The 13,220-nt window shown below is 41.6% G+C and overlaps 1 protein-coding gene across 1 annotated transcript in view; it reads left to right on the top strand.

Annotated features, from left to right (window-relative positions):
* The window catches only part of FIRRM (FIGNL1 interacting regulator of recombination and mitosis), a 367,507-nt gene that overhangs the window by 341,413 nt on the left and 12,874 nt on the right, over nt 1–13,220 (top strand). Inside the window, exon 23 of the mRNA XM_053693168.1 lies at nt 4,833–5,078. Within this exon, the coding sequence (XP_053549143.1) occupies nt 4,833–5,039 (207 nt within the window). The 3' untranslated portion in view covers nt 5,040–5,078. The remainder of the gene's footprint in view (nt 1–4,832; nt 5,079–13,220) is intronic.

Here is a 13,220-nt window from a genome sequence, read left to right as displayed (position 1 = left end):
TGCTCCTTCTGTGCTATTGTAATGACTCCTCATTAATGTCAGTCTGTGTCTGTTTCTCCATAATAATGAAGCAAATTAGTGCAGCTCAGGTCCCTTGACCATCAGCTGCAGGGTTGGAGGGCAGATCTGTAGCTCAAGTAAGTAACTCATTTCTAGTTTTTAACTAAGAAGAGTGCATTAGAATCAGACTGTTATTCTACTGAGGACTTACAGTACTTTCTGAGTCTCAAGACCCAGAGGTGGTTTACATTAATGCTGCCAAGGCTGTTCTATCCAAACATGCCTTATGGCATACGTCCTAGTGTGTTGATATGGTTTACAAAAGCAAACTATTGACACAAAAACATGTTTGGTCTAGGACTAGATGCTATTATAGCTACAGTTATTGGTGATCAGGGGGCAATTCTGCCACTGGACAAGAATTCAAAGGGCAAGAATAGGCCTACAGGAAGTTTTTGTTCTTTTTGGCAATTGTGGTCCCAAAAGACCAATTCTTCTGCAAACCAGTCAGTGGGTTCACTCAAGACTTTCTAGAGACTTAGTTCATCCTTGTCTAAGACCATGTAGTCTGCATGAAAGTGTCTCCCCCACTTTTGGAAGTAGTCCCAGTGGAAAGGCAAGATTACATTGTGTCTCAAGGATACAGAATCAGTTTTTGATCCAGACCTTGTCACAAATTATGCCTTTTCTCTCATGTAGCCCAGAAGCCAAAAAAGGCAAGAATCTGTAGCAGATCCAGAGGGAATGGTTTTCATGCCAGTTTCTTTACCAAAACAGTGTCAGGGCTTCTACTACAATCTCTTCTTGCTTCCCAGAAAGGAGGGTACTTTTTTTACTTATTATGGATCTCAAATCTTTAAAGAGAGTTCCTTAAGGTTGACACCTCCAAAATTCACATAATTCTTTATTTAGTGCAGTAGAATCTGTTTTGTCTAACGGACTTAAAAGATGCTTATTTGCATATCCCGATTCAGAAAAGATCATGTGAAGTTTCTCAGTCTTTCATTTTTAGACAGGTTTTACCAATTTGTGGTTTTATTGTTCAGACTAGCCACTGCCCCAGGATGTTCACCAAGGTTCTGAGGAATCGCAGTAGAGCCTTATTTAGATGAGCAGGCAGTGTAACACACTGAGGTCTTGCTAATGATGCTCCTTAGACGGGGTTGGTGTATACATTTATAAAAAGTGCTCTTTTATTGCCCAAACTCATCTTCTCCAAGGGTCTATTATAGACTGTTGTTCAAGACGTTGTCTCTGACAGACGAATGCAGGATCAAGCTGCAGCAATTGTGTGCTTGTTACATCACACCCCTCTTCCTGCTGTAGCTCAATGCATGTAAGTAGTGAAGTTAATAGTGGCTGAATTAGATGCAGCTCTATTTGCCTGGTTTTATGTGAGACCTCTGTAGCTTTCTCCTCTGCAAAAATGGAATAATGCATTTGTCTAGTTAGTTGGCCAGTTTTGACAGTGATCACTACAGATTCCAGCCTACTGGGTCTGGGGGCCTCTAAGAGCACAGGGTGTTTGGTTTCCTCTGGAGATGAGGTTACCTATAAACATTTGGAAATCTGGGTAATCTTCAAGGCTCTTTATGGTTAGCCTAGTCTATGGTAGGAGTGGTTTATTTGATTTCAATCAGACAATATTGCAGCTGTTGCTTATTTTAATCATCGGGGGAACATGGAGTCCCTCAGCATTGTTGATGGTGTCTCACATTGTCATGTAGGAGAAGAACACCACTGGTCCCTGAAATCGTCTATTCATAGCCAGAGAATCAACAGGTGGGAGGCGGACTTCAGTCTCCAGTGCTTCACCCGGGAAGGGATTTCTGCATAAGGAGGTGTTCGACCAGATTGTGAGATGCTGGGGATTGCCAGAAGAAGATCTCATGTCTTTTCACCTGAATCACAAGTTTCTGTGTTATTGCGACAGGTCTCACAATTATCAAGCAGTTCTAGTGGTACCATTATGCCCAATGCATAATGGCTGCTAAGTCACCTTTTGGGAGTCCTAAGCTGTTCTTAGTTTGAAGAGCTTGTATTTGTGTATATGTGTGTTTGTATAATATAGCTACATAAACTCTGAATGCTAATTTATATTAGAGTATGTCCAGCATTGATAGCTTCTTTTTTATTTTGTGCTACAGTGGGTATTGAAAAGAATCACCCCCCCCCCCCCCATTGAAAATAATCACATCTGTTGTTTTGCAGCCTGAAATAAAGACAGACAGTTTCTTATTTAATCAGTTGTAATTACTCAGTGCAACTTATAACATCCAAGTAAAATATATAACACCAACATGTCAGACAAAAATAAATATTCATAAACAGAATCACTGAGTTGGAAAAAGGATCACCCCTCCTAAAATTACTTGTAAACTCAATCAGGTGTAGCTAATCACCTTCTCAGTGGCACACACAAAGCCATTTGACCTTCAACTGTGATCAGCTGTGGGCATATTGATTTGCTCAGCATGAAAAGAGCTTTCCTTTAGCATCTCAGTCCCTAGTAGTGCAACTGAAGCAAACAATCAACTATGAGTGGCAAGGCACTGTCAAAAGATCTCCAGGATAAAGTTGTGGATAGGCACAAGTCAGGAGATGGATACAAAAAAAATATCAAAGGCTTTATCCATGCCTAGAAGCACAGTGTACTCTATTATTAAGAAGTGGAAGGTATTTGGTACAACACAGACCCTCTCTCGATCAGGACATCACTCCAAACTGGATGAAAGAGCCAGGTGTGAAATGGTCAGAGAGGCTACCAAGAAGCCCACAGCAACTCTGAAGCAGTTGCAGGAATTTATGACAAAGACTGGTCATTGTGTGCATGTGACAACAATATCACAAATTCTCCACAAATGAGGCTTGTATGGGAGGGTTTCAAGAAAAAAGCCACTCCAAGAAAGGCCACATGCAGTCACAACTGAGCTTTGCCATAACACACCTAGGATGTTCTGAGGCCATATGGAAAAAGGTGTTATGTCAGATGAGACTAAAATTGAATTATTTGGCCTCAAAACCAAACAATATGTTTGGAGGAAATCCAATACAGCTCACCATCCAAATAACACCATACCTACAGTAAAGCATGGAGGTGGTAATATCCTGTTATGGTGGTGTTTCTCTGCAGCAAGCACTGGAGCACTTGTCAGGATAGAATGAATAATGGATGGGGCAAAATATCGTCAAATTCTTGAGGAAAATCTACTGCCTTCTGCCAGGAAGTTGTCAATGTGAAAAAGGTTTACCTTCCAACATAATGCCCCAAAGCACACAGCAAAAATGACCACACAGCGGTTGAAGGAGAAAAAGGGGAATGTCCTTGCATGGCCTAGTCAAAGCCCAGACTTAAACCCCATTGAATATCTGTGGCAAGACTTGAAGACTGCAGTCCACAAACGGTCACCATCAAATGTAACGGCACTGGAGCAGTTCTTCAAAGAAGAGTGGACAAATATTACACAGTCTAGATTTGCACAGTTAGTAGAGACATATCCCAACAAACTAAAGGCTGTAATTAAAGCAAAAGGTGGTTCAACAAAATACTGACACAAGGGGGTGATCCTTTTTCCAACTCAGTGATTCTGTTTTTGAATTGTCTTTATTTTTGTCTGGTATGTTGGTGTTCTATCTTTCACTTGTATGTTATAAGTTGCACTGAGTAATTACAACTGGATAAACAAAAACTGTTTTTGTCTTTATTTCAGGCTGCAAAGCAGCAAAATGGGATTATTTTCAAAGGGGGTGATCCTTTTCAATACCCACTGTATGTTAACATTAATCTAAATTAAGTACTTTGCCATCGTTAATTAAATGTCTCCATTAATTATTTTCTTTCCTTCCATAAGGCAGGGACAGTCCATGACTTAATTCCTTACTGTTGGCAAAGACACCCCAGCCAAAGGCTTAAATATCCCTCCCACTTCCTCTATCCCCCAGTCATTCTTTGCCTTTCGTCACTATAGGAGGTGGCAGAGAAGTGTCAGAAGCTTTGTGCCTTGAAGTTCTATCTTCAGGCTACTTAGGAATTCAGACAATCTTCCTCTTTGTCATCTATACGGGGAAGCGTAAGGAGCAGATGGCTACTACGACTTTATCTTTCTGGTTGAGGAGTGTCATCTGCTTAGCTTATGAGACAGCGGGAACACAGCCTCTGGAGATTATAACGGCTCATTCCACTAGAGCAGTGGCTTCCTCTTGGGCTTTTAAGAACGAAGCCTCAATGGATCAGATTTGTAAGGCGGCTACCTGGTCCTCCTTACACACTTTTTCTAAATTTTACAAGTTTTCTTCAGCTGAAGCAGCTTTCGGGAGAAAAGTTTGGCAGGCTCTGGTGCCCCTCAGAATAGGGTCTGCCTCTTTTTTCTGTTCCCTCCCGTTATTCATTCAGTGTCCTCTGGAGCTTGGGTATAGTTTTCCCAACAGTAAGGAATGAAGTTGTGGACTCTCCCTGCCTTATGGAAGGAAAACATAATTTATGCTTACCAGATAAATTCCTTTTCTTCCTGGCAGGGAGAGTCCATGACCCCGCCTGTAATTTTTTTTTCGATGGGCGGCTCCCTTTTTATATTATTTCTTCTGGCACCTTTTATACCCTGATGTTTTTCTTACTTTTCCTTGTTCCCTCGGCAGAATGACTGGGGGATAGGGGAGGTGGGAGGGATATTTAAGCCCTTGGCTGGGGTGTTTTTGCCTCCTCCTGGTGGCCAGTTGTTGTATTTCCCAACAGTAAGGAATGAAGTCGTGGACTCTCCCTGCCAGGAAGGAAAGGAATTTATCTGGTAAGCATAAATTATGTTTTTTTTTTTTTTTTTTTTTTCTTTGTGCAGCCTTTGGCAAAGCGAGCTCGTCAGACAGACTCTAACTCAGAAAGATATGATGTCCAAATCCAGATGGTAGAAGAAGCATTAACTTCAGTAAAGACTCTTCTACAGGAAAGTCCACCTCCAGATTGGTTGTCATCAAAATTGGAAAGCATCCAGTGCCTACTAAGCACTTTACAAAGGAGAGTGCAGTCAGGAAGCCACAGTTCATAGAGAATAACTTGCTGCATGTATTGTCTTTGTAAAACACAGGTATGACATTCTTTATCTTTTGATTAATTACTGCAAAACTCCCTTTCATGTCTGTGTCTTTTGTGTGTGATAGGCTCCACCATAGCTTGTACTAACTAAAGACTTTTACCTTATAATGAACTCCAGCAGAATAAAATATTTGTGCTCTCTTGCCTCCATTTGTCTGAAGGTTTGTACTAAAGATTAATCATTAGTATTACTCATCTTAGTACTAATCACAAGGCAAATATTTGGTTGTTTAACAAAACAACAAATAAATGCAACAATAAAACAATTTCTTTTACAAGATACACCGAGTCCACGGTTTCATCCTTTACTTGTGGGATATATTCCTCCTGCTAACAGGAAGTGGCAAAGAGCACCATAGCAGAGCTGCTATATAGCTCCTCCCCTAACTCCCCCCCAGTCATTCTCTTTGCCTATGCTAGCAATAGGAAGGGTAAAGTTTATATGGTGATGAAATGATACTAATACTGCACTCGTTTTTAGTGTTTGTTATACCCACATGGCTTGTTTGGGATGTTTTACATGCTGCATTTGAGCTTAGGATACATCATAGTAGATGGGCGGAGCCTGTTTTTCGCGCCTCAGTTGCGCAGTTTCCTTACTCACAGGCAGTAGCATTCAGCTCCGGTTGGGCCCAAACTAATCACTCTTGTACCGGAGTGATTTGGAGTGTCTTCTAACATCCCTGGGGGCAGGTAGGCACCACAGCTCTGTTGGTGCGGCTAAACGTTAATAAGAGTTTTAGTCAAAACGTCATTATCCTTATTAAATCATTTGTTTAACTGTCCTTACTTGGGGTGCAATATCCGGATGCTTTTTAGGGCAGAATTATCTAAAAATTGTGCATCTGTGTTTCATTCTTAGTGGTTTTGCAGAACTTTTGCGCTTTTTAATTTCTTAAAGGTGCAGTACCGTTTTTTTTGTTAAACTGTTATATACTTTCAAATAAAGTGTTTAACTTTTCTGTGGTGTTACATAGCCTGTTCAACATGTCTGACATTGAACAAAGTCAATGCTCTATGTGTTTAGAAGTCGTTGTGGAACCCCCTCTTACATTGTGCCCCTCTTGTACTGAAAGGGCCCTACACTGTAAAGGTTATATTTTAGGTAATGAAAGTGTGTCTAAAGATGATGTTCAGTCTGATATGCCACCTAATCCTCCCCAAGTGTCTCAACCTTTAACGCCCGCACAAGTGACGCCAAGTACTTCTAGTGCGTCTAATTCTTTTACTTTGCAAGATATGGCTGCAGTGATGTCTACTACCCTTACAGAGGTATTGTCTAAACTGCCAGTTTTGCAGGGTAAACGCAGTAGGCCTTGTTCTGATGTAAATGCTGAACCCTCTGATGCCCTAGTGGCTATTTATTTTATGTCTGAGGGAGAACTTTCAGAATCAGGAAATGTATTACCTCAGATAGATTCGGACGTCTTGTCCTTTAAATTTAAACTGGAACACCTCCGTCTGTTGCTCAGGGAGGTTCTGGCGACTCTGGATGATTGTGACCCGATCACGATTCCACCAGAAAAATTGTGTAAAATGGACAAATATTTGGAAGTACCTACTTACACTGATGTTTTTCCGGTTCCTAAGAGAATTTCGGAAATTTTTAAGAAGGAATGGGATAGACCAGGTATACAGTTTTCTCCCCCTCCTACTTTTACGAAAATGTTTCCCATATCTGACACCATGCGGGATTTTAGGCAATTGATTCCCAAGGTAGAGGGAGCTATTTCTACTTTAGCTAAACGTACAACTATACCCATTGAGGACATTTGTGCGTTTAAAGACCCTATGGATAAAAAATTGGAGGGTCTTCTAAAGAAAATTTTTGTTCACCAGGGTTTTCTCTTACATCCTATAGCTTGCATGGTTCCAGTAACTACTGCAGCTGCTTTTTGGTTTGACGCCCTGGAAGAGTCTCTGAAGGTTGAGACACCTTTAGAGGACATTTTAGACAGAATTAAGGCTCTTAAGCTAGCAATTTGCCCAGTTCCAGATCGGGAACAAGGGCAGGGGTTCTATTCAAACCTTTTCGTGGTTCCCAAAAAAGAGGGAACCTTCAGACCGATTTTAGATCTCAAGTGTCTAAACGAGTTCCTCAGAGTTCCATTGTTCAAGATGGAGATTATTCGTACAATTCTGCCTATGATCCAGGAGGGTCAATACATGACCACATACGTATCTTCACAATCCTATCCACAAGGATCACCATCAGTTCCTGCAATTTGCATTTCAGGACAAACATTATCAGTTTGTGGCCCTACCCTTCGGGTTGGCCACGGCTCCCAGGATCTTCACAAAGGTTCTAGGGTCTCTTATAGCGGTTCTCAGGCCGCAAGGCATAGCAGTGGTGCCCTATCTGGATGATATCCTGATTCAGGCGTCAACATTTCATCTGTCCAAATCTCACACGGACATCGTGTTGTCATTTCTGAGAACTCACGGTTGGAAAGTGAATGTAGGAAAGAGTTCACTAGTTCCACAGACCAGAGTTCCTTCCTGGGAACTCTGATAGACTCAGAAATTATGAAAATATTTCTGACAGAAGTCAGAAAATCAAAGATTCTAAATACTTGCAGTGCTCTGCAGTCCATTCAGCGGCCATCAGTGGCTCAGTGTATGGAAGTTATCGGACTAATGGTAGCGGCAATGGATATCATCCCGTTTGCTCGCTTTCATCTAAGACCACTACAACTGTGCATGCTCAGTGGAATGGGGATTATGCGAAATTATCTCCTCAGATAAATCTGGATCAAGAGACCAGAGACTCTCTTCGGTGGTGGTTGTCGCAGGACAATCTGTCCCAAGGGATGTGCTTCCGCAGACCATCTTGGGTAATAGTAACGACGGACCCCAGTCTTCTGGGCTGGGATGCAGTCTCGAACTCCCTGAAGGCTCAGGGTGTGTGGACTCAGGCGGAGTCTCAATTACCAATCCATATTCTGGAACTGAGAGCGATATTCAACGTGCTGCTGGCGTGGCCTCAGTTGGCTTCGGCCAAATTCATAAGATTCCAGTCGGACAATATCACGACTGTGGCATATATCAATCATCAGGGGGGAACAAGGAGTTCTCTAGCGATGATAGGAGTATCGAAGATAATCCGATGGGCGGAGACTCTCTCTTGCCATCTGTCTGCGATCTATATCCCAGGAGTAGAGAACTGGGAAGCGGATTTTCTAAGTCGTCAGACTTTTCACCCGGGGGAGTGGGAACTCCATCCGGAGGTGTTTGCCGCCTTGATTCATCAATGGGGCACATCGGAATTGGATCTGAATGCCAAACCTCCACGTTACGGGTCCAGGTCAAGGGATTCCTAGGCTGTACTGATAGATGCTCTAGCAGTACCTTGGTCGTTCAACCTGGCTTATATGTTCCCCCTTTTCCTCTCCTTCCTCGTGTGATTGCCAGAATCAAACAGGAGAGGGCTTCAGTAATTTGAATAGCGCCTGCGTAGCCATGCAGGACCTGGTATGCAGATCTAGTGGACATGTCGTCTCTGCCACCGTGGAGACTGCCATTGAGAAAGGACCTTCTCATTCAAGGTCCGTTCCAACATCCAAACCTAACTTCTCTGCAGCTGACTGCTTGGAGATTGAACGCTTGATTTTATCTAAACGGGGTTTCTCTGAGCCGGTCATTGATACCCTGATTCAGGCTCGCAAGCCGGTCACTAGAAAAATTTACCATAAGATATGGTGTAAATATCTTTATTGGTGTGAATCCAAGGGTTACTCATGGAGTAAGATCAGGATTCCTAGGATTTTGTCTTTTCTCCAAGAAGGATTGGAGAAGGGATTATCAGCTAGTTCCTTGAAGGGACAAATTTCTGCTTTGTCAATTTTGCTTCACAAGCGTCTGGCAGATGTCCCAGATGTTCAGGCATTTTGTCAGGCTTTAATCTGAATCAAGCCTGTGTTTAAACCGATTGCTCCGCCATGGAGCTTGAATTTAGTTCTTAATGTTCTTCAAGGTGTTCCGTTTGAACCCATGCATTCCATAGATATTAAGCTGTTATCTTGGAAAGTTTTGTTTTTAGTTGCCATCTCTTCTGCTCGAAGAGTTTCTGAGCTTTCCGCATTGCAATGTGATTCCCCTTATCTTATATTCCATTCTGATAAGGTGGTTTTGCGTACTAAACCTGAATTCCTTCCTAAGGTTGTTTCAAATAAGAATATTAATCAGGAAATTGTTGTTCCTTCTCTGTGTCCTAATCCTTCTTCTAAGAAGGAGCGTCTGTTACATAACTTAGACGTGGTTCGTGCTTTGAAGTTTTACTTGCAAGCAACCAAGGATTTCCGTCAAACCTCTTCTCTGTTTGTTGTTTATTCTGGGAAGCGTAGAGGTCAAAAAGCTACAACTACCTCTCTTTCTTTTTGGCTGAAAAGCATCATACGTTTGGCATACAAGACTGCTGGACAGCAGCCTCCTGAAAAGATTACGGCTCATTCCACTAGAGCTTTGGCTTCCACATGGGCTTTTAAAAAGGATGATTCTGTTGAACAGATTTGTAAGGCTGCGCCTTGGTCCTCCCTTACTTTTTCCAAATTTTCCAAATTTGATACTTTTGCTTCTTCTGAGGCTCTTTTTGGGAGAAAGGTGCTTCAATCAGTGGTGCCTTCTGTTTAGGATCCTGTCTTGTCCCTCCCTTTCATCCGTGTCCTAAAGCTTTGGTATTATTATCCCAAAAGTAAAGGATGAAACCGTGGACTCTGTATATCTTGTAAAAGAAAAGGAAATGTATGCTTACCTGATAAATTGATTTCTTTTACGATATACCGAGTCCACGGCCCACCCTGTCTTTTTGAGACAGGATTTATTTTTTATATAAACTTCAGTCACCTCTGCACCTTAATGGTTCTTTCCCTTTCTCTTCCTATACCTTCGGTCAAATGACAGGGGGGAGGAGTTAGGGGAGGAGCTATATAGCAGCTTTGCTGTGGTGCTCTTTGCCACTTCCTGTTAGCAGGAGGAATATATCCCACAAGTAAAGGATGAAACCGTGGACTCAGTATATCGTAAAAGAAATCAATTTATCAGGTAAGCATAAATTTCCTTTTTTAGTCATTTATTATAAAAATAAATAAACATTTCCCATTCTACTGCCTCATTGGACTATTAAGTCCTAAGTTGTCAGAACCCCCCCCCCCAATACAAAACTCTAGGGGACTGTTAGGTTTGGGTTTAGGCGGTGATATGGCTTGTGCTGGTGGATTCTTAGGTTAGGGGTCATATGTTCAAAATCTACATGCCAGCTCAAAAATCTTGGAGACAGGTATTTTTCAGGATAAGAAATAAAGGTCATGGAGGAAATCAGAAATCAGATGTGGACTCCATGCCCAATATGCTTAGAGGGATATGGCTGTGGGGGATTGATTGATTTTTTTTTTAAGAAAGAGATTTTTATTAAAGTTTTATATAGTGGTACAGAGCAAGAGAAATAGACAGTCCCAAATACATATATAAAAATGTGGTTGTCAGAACTTAAAGTGCGAGCATAAAGGCGAAATTAAATTAAAGGGATGGTCTAGTCAAAATTAAACTTTCATGATTCAAATAAAGCATGGAATTTTAAGAAACTTTCTAATTTCCACCTATTATCAATTTTTCTTTTGTTCTCTTGGTATCTTTATTTGAAAAAGCAAGAACGTAAACGTAGGAGCCGGCCATTTCTCTTGTAAGGTGTATCCAGTCCACGGATCATCTATTACTTGTGGGATATTCTCATTCCTAACAGGAAGTTGCAAGAGGACACCCACAGCAGAGCTGTCTATATAGCTCCTCCCCTCACTGCCATATCCAGTCATTCTCTTGCAACTCTCAACAAGCATGGAGGTAGTAAGAGATAAGTGGTGAAATGTAGCTGTTATTTTGCTTCAATCAAGAGTTTATTATTTTTAAATAGTACTGGAGTTGTGCTATTTTGTTCCAGGCAGGAAAAAAGAAGAATCTGCCTGGGATTTCTATGATCTTAGCAGGTTGTAACTAAGATCCATTGCTGTTCTCACACATGTCTGAAGAGAGAGATAACTTCAGCGGGGGAATGGCGTGCAGGTTATCCTGCTATGAGGTATGTGCAGTTAATATTTTTCTAGAAGATGTGAAGGCTAGAAAATGCTGCTGATACCAAATTTATGTAAGGTAAGCCTGAATACAGTGATTTAATAGCGACTGGTATCATGCTTACTTTCTGAGATAAAACTCTTTTATATTTACAATATAAAACGTTTGCTGGCATGTTTAAACGTTTTTATATATACTTTGGTGATAAAACTTTATTGGGGCCTCGTTTTTTCCACATGGCTGGCTTAAATTTGCCTAGAAACAGTTTCCTGAGGCTTTCCACTGTGTTACTATGAGTGGGAGGGGCCTAGTTTAGTGCTTTTTTGTGCATTAACTATTACAGACTGAGACATCCAGGAGTTCCCTGAATGCTACAGGACATCTCTAAAGGGCTCTTAGGCTTCCAAAATCGTTTGTTGGGGAAGGTAGGCTCCACAGCAAGGCTGTGGCAGTTTGGTGTGACTGTTAAAAAACGTCTATCGTTTTTTTGATCCGGTTTTTGAACTAAGGGGTTAATCATCCATTTTCAAGTGGGTGCAATGCTTTGTTAGATTATTACACACTGTAAAAATTTCGTTTGATTTACTGCCTTTTTTCACTGTTTTTCAAATTCTGACAAAATTTGTTTCTCTTAAAGGCACAGTACCATTTTTTATATTTGCTTGTTAACTTGATTTAAAGTGTTTTCCAAGCTTGCTAGTCTCATTGCTAGTCTGTATAAACATGTCTGACATAGAGGAAACTCCTTGTTCATTATGTTTAAAAGCCATGGTGGAACCCCCTCTTAGAATGTGTACCAAATGTACTGATTTCACTTTAAGCAATAAAGATCATATTCTGTCTTTAAAAAATTTATCACCAGAGGAATCTGACGAGGGGGAAGTTATGCCGACTAACTCTCCCCACGTGTCAGATCCTTTGACTCCCGCTCAAGGGGCTCACGCTCAAATGGCGCCAAGTACATCCAGGGCGCCCATAGCGTTTACTTTACAAGACATGGCGGCAGTCATGGATAATACACTGTCAGCGGTATTAGCCAGACTACCTGTATTTAGAGGAAAGCGAGATAGCTCTGGAGTTAGACGAATTACAGAGCATACTGACGCTTTAAGAACTATGTCTGATATTGCGTCACAATATGCAGAAGCTGAAGAGAGCTTCTTTCTGTGGGTGATATTTATGACTCAGGGAAGATGATGCAACCTGATTCTGATATTTCTACATTTAAATTTAAGCTTGAACACCTCCGCGTGTTACTCAGGGAGGTTTTAGCTGCTCTGAATGACTGTGATACAATTGCAGTGCCAGAGAAATTGTGTAGACTGGATAAATACTATGCAGTGCCGGTGCGTACTGTTTTTCCAATACCTAAAAGGTTTACAGAAATTATTACTAAGGAATGGGATAGACCAGGTGTGCCGACTCTCCCCCTCCTGTTTTTAGAAAAATGTTTCCAGTAGACGCCACCACACGGGACTTATGGCAGACAGTTCCTAAGGTGGAGGGAACAGTTTCTACTCTAGCAAAGCGTACTACTATCCCTGTTGAGGACAGTTGTGCTTTCTTAGATCTAATGGATAAAAAGTTAGAGGGATACCTTAAGAAAATGTTTATTCAACAAGGTTTTATCCTACAGCCCCTTGCATGCATTGCGCCTGTCACTGCTGCTGCGGCGTTCTGGTTTGAGTCTCTGGAAGAGGCTTTACAGGTAGCGACTCCATTGGATGAAATACTTGACAAGCTTAGAGCACTTAAGCTAGCCAATTCTTTTGTTTCTGATGCCATTGTTCATTTGACTAAACTAACGGCTAAGAATTCTGGTTTTGCTATCCAGGCGCGCAGAGCGCTATGGCTTAAATCATGGTCAGCTGACGTTACTTCAGAATCGAAGCTGCTTAACATTCCCTTCAAGGGGCAGACCCTATTCGGGCCTGGTTTGAAGGAGATTATTGCTGATATCACTGGAGGAAAAGGTCATGCCCTTCCTCAGGATAGGTCCAAACCAAGGGCCAAACAGTCTAATTTCCGTGCCTTTCGAAACTTCAAGGCAAGTGCGGCATCAACTTCCTCT

The sequence above is a fragment of the Bombina bombina genome, chromosome 10 (assembly GCF_027579735.1).
Source record: "Bombina bombina isolate aBomBom1 chromosome 10, aBomBom1.pri, whole genome shotgun sequence".
Lineage (NCBI taxonomy): Eukaryota > Metazoa > Chordata > Amphibia > Anura > Bombinatoridae > Bombina > Bombina bombina.
The sequence above is the reverse complement of the archived record's forward strand: the minus strand, read 5'-3'. Positions and strand labels throughout refer to the sequence as shown.